This window comes from Triticum urartu, chromosome 6A, assembly GCF_056163025.1.
Source record: "Triticum urartu cultivar PI428250 chromosome 6A, HENAU_Tu73, whole genome shotgun sequence".
Lineage (NCBI taxonomy): Eukaryota > Viridiplantae > Streptophyta > Magnoliopsida > Poales > Poaceae > Triticum > Triticum urartu.
The window spans coordinates 555481342-555490590 of NC_141878.1; the positions used below are offsets into that span (position 1 = coordinate 555481342).

A 9249-nucleotide genomic window follows, 5' to 3' on the forward strand; every position below is an offset into this window, starting at 1 on the left:
ATATTCTTTTTTGAATACTTCAATTTTCTATGCTTATTCTTGGATAATATGAAAAGCCGATAATTGTGTGTAAATTATGTGGAATTGTTTTCATTTCTATTTTACTTCTGCTTAAAAAGTGACACTAGTGCCACTGATTCGTTCTTCTTACAGAACTCCATTTTACTTATTTCATGTCATTTTGTTTTGTTTTGTGTCTTACCCGGTAGGGGGTTAGTTCTGTTATGTTTCAAACTAGGCCCAACTATTTAGTGGGCTTCTGTTTTGTGGTTGCATAGGGCCGAGTACTCCTCTAAAAAGAAATGGCTGAGACAAACTTTGGCGCAAGCTGATCTTGATTTTGTTGCACGTTCGTTTCTCCATTATTATAATTCGGACTTACCACAATTATTACACTTTCATGCGGCCGCCCCTTTTCCTTCTTTTGGATATCGGTTTAATGGATTTGTATTGTGCTTTGATGTTGCCTTAGCCCAAGACCTGTCAGGTTAACGTAGTCTGTCGCTTCTTTGTCCACGGTGCATGAGAAATACACGTCCTTTCTTCTTCGAAGCAGTATTTTCTCTTGCCAAACGATCCCTAATACATTTTGTAAAATAAGAGTTGATGAATGCTGAATTTCAGAGCAATCCACAATTATGATTTTGATCTTACATCAAACAATCGCAACCTGTTCCTCGTGATCTCATCGGGCGTATTCTATGCTCAGCGCGGTTTTCTTCTCAAGGCTGAAATACCCGGTGGTCTGGCTTTTGGTAGTATAAAGTGTTGATGTGCAGGAGCTGCCAACACCAACACCAACACCCATGGGGCTAAGATCCTCGAGGACAAGCGGCAGCTGTGACGGCTCCTGCACTCCATCAGCCAGTCGCCGGAGCTTCTCCGCCACAAACCTCATCGCCGGCCTACTCGCACCGGGAGCAAGTAAGCATTGATTCGCCAGCTCTGCAACCTGGAGAATCACCGCCATGTTAGCCTCATCTGATATCCCCCTATCAAGGAGTTCATGGAGTGTGCCATCCGCCATAGACTCCTGAAACATCACAGTGAGGCTCTTCCTTTCCTTGGACAGCGGCTTCTTCCCGGTCAGGAGCTCGAGAAGAACCACCCCAAAGCTGTAGACGTCGTTCTTGACGGTGAGCTGGTAATCAAGAAGGTACTCCGGGTCAAGATACCCCGGCGTGCCTTTGGGGACAACCTGGGTCATCTCGTCGATCGTGGAGCAGCCAAAGTCAGACACCTTGGCGTCCCAGCCGTCGCCGAGGAGGATGTTGGCGGGCTTCACGTCGCCGTGGAGTATCGGGCGCTCCGCCGAGTGCAGGTGCGCGAGTGCTCCGGCGGACTGGGCGGCGATCTTGAGACGGGCCCCGAGCGTGACGCCGCACCTCTGGTTCCTGGGGTGCAGCAGATCCTGCAGGGTTCTGTTGGGCACGAACTCGTAGACGAGGACGGGCGCCTCGTACTGCAGGCAGCAGCCGAGGAGCTTGACGATGTTGGGGTGGTCGACGCGGCAGAGGATCACCAGCTCCTGCACGAAGTCCTTGGTCCTGCTCTCGTCCACCTCCTTGCACCTCTTGACCGCGACGGCGGCGCCGCGGAGGACCGCCTTGTAGACGGTCCCCTGCCCGCCTTCCCCGACGATGTTCGCCTTGTTGAAGCTACCTGTTGCCGCCTCGATCTCCTCCCTTGTGTAGACGGCGAACGGGATGCTACGCCCGTGCCCGTCCCTGGTCATCTCTGCCAGTATCTCGCCCCCGTGCTGTTTGAAATACTCGTCGCTCTGTCTATTGAGGGCTTGTCTTTTTATACTCCTTTTGTGCCGGATCACTTCTACCCCAAGGAAACCAACAAGACCAACCAAAATGCCGACAGAAGCGCCTGCAGGGATGAATGAAGGTTTTTCATTAGCATGTGCTTTTGACATTGATGCACATTCACACTTTTTTTGTGAGGTTATTAAATTTAAATAGGTCTACTTGTGGAGAGAATATACAATATAATTTCTTAATTGGAGGAAAGGGATTAAATGAAGTCCACTTTGGTGTAAAGATGTGTAGTATGTGTGGTATGGATTATGGGCGTACCAATTGCGAGTTTTGCTCCAAGACGGTTGCGCGGAGGTCTCTCGCAGGTCCCATTTTTTGCATCGCCTCTGTAACCGTCGGGGCACAAACACTCAAATAGACCAGGTATGTTTTTGCAAGTTCCATTGACAGAACAAGGGTAATGTTGAGGATCTGCGCACTCATCAATATCTGCAATCAAATATCAGTTATATGAGTTTTGCTTCGGTAGAACCTCGCTAAAATAATTACTAATCCCAAAGCAAAAGCGGTTATTAGCGAAACGGCCTTGTTATTTCCAGGGCTACAAAGAAATTGCTATTTGTAAGCAAGAATAAATTGCACATTTGGGATCCGGAGGTGTAAAAATAAATGCATGCAATTTTAGGCACAAAAAAATGTGCAACCGCCGAGTTGCACATTTCTAGACCTAAAGTTGCATATATATTTTCAAAACAATGTGTAACTAACCAATTTCATGAAGAAAAAAAAAATCAACGTCCGCGTGGTTCTATTAACACTCATATTTTAGATGCTTAAGTAAAAGAAATGCTCAAAAACCAGTATCTAATTTTCATTTTATCGATTGTCAAGTTATATGTTTAGGGAAGAAAACACGGTAATCTATCTACTAGTTAAGAAATAAGCAGGAAGTTAGAGTGGGAAACACATAATTATAATATATTATGTAAATAAAAATGCTATTTCTCGATAGAATTTCTCTGTAGAGAGAGCACCATCGAATATAGCGTCAAGATCAGTGCAATATGTTTGTTTGTACCCCCTCCATTTTTTTTACTTTGATTTTTTTTATGGTGGGTACTAATTAGTATAACTAGGTTATACTCTCCAGTTCTAAACTATTTGAATATTTAGGTTTGCTTCAAGTCAAACATCTTTAAGTTTGATCAAATCCACACACACACACACACACACACACACACACACACACACACACACACACACACGCACGCACGCACACGCACACACACACACACAATTTTGACAACACCAATAGATTCATCGTAATTTTTTTATTATATAAACTTAAAGAAGTTTGACTAAGGGCAAATCTAAAACTTCATATATTTTAAAATGCTGGTAGTACACAAATAAATTGACTTAAGCTACACATTTCGTTGGTGTGTAAACTAGTTATATTTATGTACCACTTCATCAATTTTACCTTCCCCAACTGTTGTTTAGCAAAAGCATCCAGTTTCTCTACAATTTTTATTTAGAATTAGTAGAATAACATATCCAACCCTGACGTTTGTTGATTGAGAAATAGTAGCCCGACATGGACATCAATTTCCTGTTTGGTATCGGACCCCAGCTCTCGTTGATTGAGAAATACAATAGTAGCTTGGGACAAGACAACAAGATTATCTTAATGCGGCCGTGCGGCAGTGCTGCCGTCTCAATAAAAAAAACAAGATTATTTTAGTGCATCTTGATGAAAAACTTATGTATATATAAATTCTCCATCGACCAGGCCCATGCTTGCAAGTCGAGTTAAATCTGCTCGCCAAAAATTAAAGTCGAGTTAAATCCCTTAGGTTTTTTCTCTATATAAAACTGGGGCACCTACAAATGTACGTCCGTTAAATTGTTTGCTAAGAAAATTGCTTACGATGGGTCAGACAGTTTGGCTCTCAGGTTTTGTCGGGCCTAATTGCATCCTTAAGAGCAACTATAGCAAAGTTAACCTAAAAAGCCAATCTTCATAATAAATGATAATATGGCGATTTTGATATAAAAAACACACTTTTCACACATGTAGTTGCCATTATTTATGAAGCACCCTCCATTCATGGCATATCAGTCTTCATTTTGTCGTTTTAGAGCTCACTAGTCCTGGCCATGGGCAGCCCGGCCCGAAAAAACCTGACCCGGCCCGGCCCGACGCTGCTCCTGGGCCGGGCTCGGGCCTAGATTTTGAGCCCGAAGGCCGGGCCGGGCCGAGCCTGGGCCCATCATTTTCGCGAAAGACGGGCCGGGCCGGCCCGAAGCCCGACGGGCTTTTACGTGTTCGGGCCAGGCTTGGGCCCAGAAAACAGGCCCGACGGCCGGGCCGGCCCGAAGCCCGACGGGCTTTTATGTGTTCGGGCCGGGCTCGGGCCTAGAAAACAGGCCCGACGGCCAGATCCGGCCGGGCTTGGGCTTGTGTTTTTTGCGTCGGGCTTGGCTAGGCCCGGCCCGGCCCAAGGTATGGCCAGGTATAAGCTCACCCCATATGACAGTTGTGTGTGGGGCGAAGGAAACTTCACGTGGTCCCACACCTCACATGGGGATGACAGTGATATTGAGAAAAAGACAAAAGTAGTTCACACACAACGTCTTGTTTTACGATCGTGCGATGATTGCTAATCTAACTGTAATTTGGCCTACTTTGTAGACGATCACATCTGGAGTGTCGGTGCAAATTTCATGTGTGAAGTGCGTGTAGCAGCATGCAAAAAAAGATGTCCCAATGACGAGAGGTCCCACGATACAAAGCGAATCAATACGAAAGCTCTGAATTCACGTGTGGAGCGCTCCATATGCATACGGAGGCTGCCTTCACAATGCAAATGGATACGAGGGGTGCCAATATATACGACAACTACTGTAGAGTTGCTCTAACAAAATTAACATGTGTGGATCATAATATTACTAGATGGTTAGGAAGTTTGTTTGTACCTATGCAGCCGAGCCCCGGATCTTTGAGGTAAGGGTTGCCGTGGAATCCTTTGGTGCAGTTGCAGATGTACCCTGGTCCGTTTGCCGAGTTGAAGCACTCGCTGTGGTCGCTGACACAGGCGTAGGAGTCGCGTTTCACGCGAGCCACCTCGCATGTCTCGTTCCCGATGGCCCAATCGATCGCCACCGGCGCCCGGCCGTGGAATCTGTCGTTGAACTCCGGCGTTGTGGTGACGTAGCTGGTGAAGAAGGTGAAGTTTGACGACTTCATCAGCACCGCGTAGCTGCAGGGGCTGACGCTGTGGATCTCCTTGGTGTTGAAGTTCGCGTCGAACCGCACCTTGTAGAACTGCAGCGCCCCCGGAATGGCCGTCTGGCAGCAGCCTATCCCGGAGCAGGAGCCGTTGCGCAGGGCGCCCAGCTCGCCTCGCCGGCACATGGCCACGCACCCGCTCATGTACTTGCCCGTGTAGCGCTCGTCGCTGATGTACGCGAGCGTTCTGCACCCCACGACCGTGAACTTGTTGTCGGTGTCGGAGAGCCTGTAGGGCGTGTTTCTGAGGTTGAGGATCCAGTCGTTGTACTCCATGTCCCCGGAGGTGGCGTTGTAGCAGGCATAGGAGATGGCGTTCATCATCCAGGCCTGGCCTCGCTCCAGCGAGAGGCCAACGATCTCCACGTTGGCAAAGAACGGCGCCCTGCGGCCACCGGTGTCGTTGCAGGTGAGGCTGAAGCCCGGCATCGCGCACTCGGGCCCGATGCCGAACGGGAAAGGGACGTCAACGTCGCCGCACTTGCTCTGGCAGTCGCTGCTAGGCTGCGCTAGTGCTCCTGCTACGGCGGCGAGCCTTGCCGCAAACACCGCGCTGAGGCATGCTAGTAGTAGGGCTTCTGGTTTGTGGGACGCCATTGGCGAGGAGGATGGATTGGTTCGTGGCGCTTGCTCCGCTAGTAGGCTGCGGTTTTGAGCTCAAGGAAGGGACATGGGAGTATGTGTCCACATGGTTTCTTGTTGGTATTTTCCACGGCCTGGGCCACCATTGCGACGACCTTGACCTTGACGGCGACCGAGTCGCCAGTCGCCAGTCGCCACTCACCACTCCGGCTTCCATCATATCTTCAGTTTGCTCCTAATCAAGGAGATAACCATGCAAGTGAACATGCCGTTTAACGACCTGAGCATCTCACGAAGCTGCACGAACAATCATAGCGACTTGGGCCGAATATGATTGGTCCTCTATCGTTCGTTCTCGTGCTCAACTGAAACCGCGTGTATAGTCTATAGCTACCTGTACTGTGTGTTCTTGATAACAGGAATCGACCGAGCACGGCCGAGGAGCGACAGACGGTCAGAGCAAGTGACACGGCTCCTGCTGGGTCATTGCCTCCACAGGCCACACGCCAAAAGCGATCAACGCGCTGGGGCAGCAAGGGAAAACATTTGGAAATTCCGCGTTCTCTTCCTCCCACCCAATCATCACGCAAGCAAGAAGCAAGTTAAGGCAACTCCAACGGCATCTCCCAAATGTGCTCGTATACCTGTCCGCGGACGTCTCTATTTATCCGTCGTCGAAAGGGCATCTAACGGCGTCTTTCAATTTTCCCCTCCTCTCGGAAAAGGGGGGGTGGGCGTACCAAAAAATGCTTTACGAATCCTTACTTAATCTTCCTATAACTAATCTTTTCGCCCCCCTAATTTAACTGGATGGCCTCCTCCCTAATTTCCCCCAAACAAAAACTGCCACCTCAGCTCTTACGTTAATCACGTAACAACCCTTACGTAGATGTAGCATTGCTCGTGGGCGTACCTATCCCGAGGGAGCAGTTGAGAGGTTCCATATGCCGAGCTGAAGGGCAGAACTTCGGTGCGACAACAGGGGCCTATACTTGTCCGCCCCTCCTCCTCCTCCTCCTCCTCCTCATCCTCCTTCTCCCACGTGACACTGAAATAATCAAATATGAAATAACAATGAAACAATAATTCAAATGTAAATGTTACAGTTCAAGCACAAGAATTACTAATTATTAGTTCAAATTTAAATTCAATTTTGTTTCTTTGTTTGCGGGTGACATTCAATTTATTTGACCACACATGCTCTATTGGTTTCCATAAAATTACACAAAACTCTCTACTAAACCATTGAGAAGTTGTGTATGAGTTTCACAACTATGAAATCTTCGGTGCATCTCGAAAAAATTCTCAAACTCAGCAACATCTTGTCGTGGGAGGTTGATAGGATCACCCATGTGGTCTAAATCAACAGTACGAACATCATTACTCTCATATTTCATAATCATGTTGTGTATGCTCACACGATATGTCAATCTCATAATGTCTCTCAGGATCCCACTGTTTAGCATGTCACGAACAATTGCAAAATGTACTTGGAGCACTCCAAATGCCATCTCCACATCCATCCTAACATCCTCTTGCTTTTGGGTAAAGTGAGATTCTTGATACCTATTGCATGGGAGATGGCCTTGACAAACGTCGCCCACGGAGGATATATACCATCGACAAATTAGCACCACATGACATAGTCATGCCCATTGGTGATATAGTTGCATCCGGAGCCTTGCCTTCAGAAATCCTTGCAAGTATGTAGGCCAATGGACACATTGATGTTGTTGTGAGATCTTGAATTCGATATCCGTGAGCTTGCACATTGCTAGGGCGGCACGAAAGTGGAATGGCCTCATCCATAACCACGACCGAGGAACGGTGAGCAATGCTCGTGCTTCCACAATGCCTTGTTATAACCCCCCATCACAATCCACACGAGTGTATACCTGCACCTCAAGTTAGACAATAACACCCACATATTATGTCTATTCTTCACTCTTGGTTTGTGGTACACAAATATTGCCTGCCACGGCGGCTTCGACTATTGCTCTTGTGTGCACACATCAATGTACCTGTTGATCTTTCCCATTGCCTACACATGGAGAGATTGATGCTAGAAAGAGCTAAGCAACCATTTCTTACGCCAGTCCCGTCTCCCGTAAACCACGTAAACCGAGCCTCCATCATAACTTTTCCATCTACTCTTCACTTTTCCTTGTCTCACAGACGAAAGCATGGATGGGTACACATTAGCCTCGGTGGTAGTACACGAGTAGTTCTTGACCCCCTCCCCCCAAATTCCATGCCAAGGTACACATTAGGCTCGATGGTCCCATGTTTGGGGCTGCATTGCTGACACTTCAGCAGTTTTCTATCGCTTATTCCCTAGTGATGTATTATACTCTTCCTCCTCTTCCTTGTCTTTCAAAATCTCCTTATCACCTAATGCATCACCTTTGTTGTCTATCAATAACAATTGGTTACCATTAGCCTCAACTTCTGCCTTCTCGGTGTACTGAACCAGACGCTTCATAGACCTCATCGACAGTGTATTTCTGTATAGGGTTTAACCGGACTAGATGTTGTACTTCGTAGATCTCCGTCTTCCCTCTACACTCCACTTGGTGTATATGTGCATCATCTCTCAGCTCGCGCCTCTACCTCCTCGGCTCTAAAACATCCACTTGTCTTCCCTCCTAAACTCTGGAGCAATAAGTGCAGGTGGCTCAACAAAGTCATGTGTGTCATGAATCTCGTTCCCATGTTCCTTCGCCACATGACTCAAGAAACCACATACCACACATCACGTTGGAATCTTCTAGTATTCGAGACCAAAGAACAATTTATTCTTCCTCCATGTCAGACTTATACATCTCATTAGTAGCTTATACATATCCAGGTAACACTAATCCTGACCCCCCCTTTCCTTTCACTAACTGCTCATCCACACGCTCCAACACCCCTGCCCTCTTCGCCAACTACCCCACTATGCTAGCTCAATGCATTTTTCCTTGAGGCTTATCACTCTGACCCATGCTTGATCCAAGAAAAATTCTACCTCAGTCACCTCGGACCAGCCATCGTAATGTGCCATCAACACCGGCCATCCCTGAAAATCCATGGTCCTTCCATCATCACATGCTCCCAATCTCCTAGACGATCAATTGGACCGAGAACAAGATCATTGATCACCCAAAATTCTATATCATGTTGCAGATTCCAGGCAGACCGCTGATGAGTCAAAATTATGCAATAATTTTATGCTTTATTTTATGCCTACACGTTAGGAGTGCGATGCATCACTGGCCCCCGGCCCGCATGAGACCAGTTGATGCGACCGAATCGTCCCGGGGGAGGGGCATATGCGTCGTGCAATCTGGCACAGACATGCATACCACACGTACCGACTGTAGCGACCGAACCATCCCGGGGGAGGGGCATAGGTGTCGTGCGATCCGGCGCAGACAGGCACACCACACGCACCGACACACCGACTGTAGCGACCGAACCAGCCCAACAGAGGCAAAGACACCGGCATGCAGGTCCAGCTATTCCATCGCATACGGGCACGAGCGCGACACAAGCCGCCATACGACAATGGCCCCGACAACGCCCGCGGTCCACCCGTCATGGACCACCGACGCAGGTCTCCTTGATCGC

The 9249-nt window shown here is 48.0% G+C and overlaps 1 protein-coding gene across 1 annotated transcript; it reads right to left on the reverse strand.

The window, feature by feature from the left end:
* Positions 1-516: 516 nt before the first annotated feature.
* On the reverse strand, positions 517-5738 carry LOC125512747 (wall-associated receptor kinase 2-like). The gene is made up of 3 exons (XM_087527195.1): positions 4746-5738; positions 2085-2255; positions 517-1878 (listed from the first exon to the last, which is right to left on the reverse strand). The coding sequence occupies exons 1-3, from the start codon at positions 5653-5655 to the stop codon at positions 686-688; spliced, it is 2274 nt and encodes a 757-aa protein (XP_087383321.1). The 5' UTR covers positions 5656-5738; the 3' UTR covers positions 517-685.
* Between the last annotated feature and the right edge of the window lie 3511 nt (positions 5739-9249).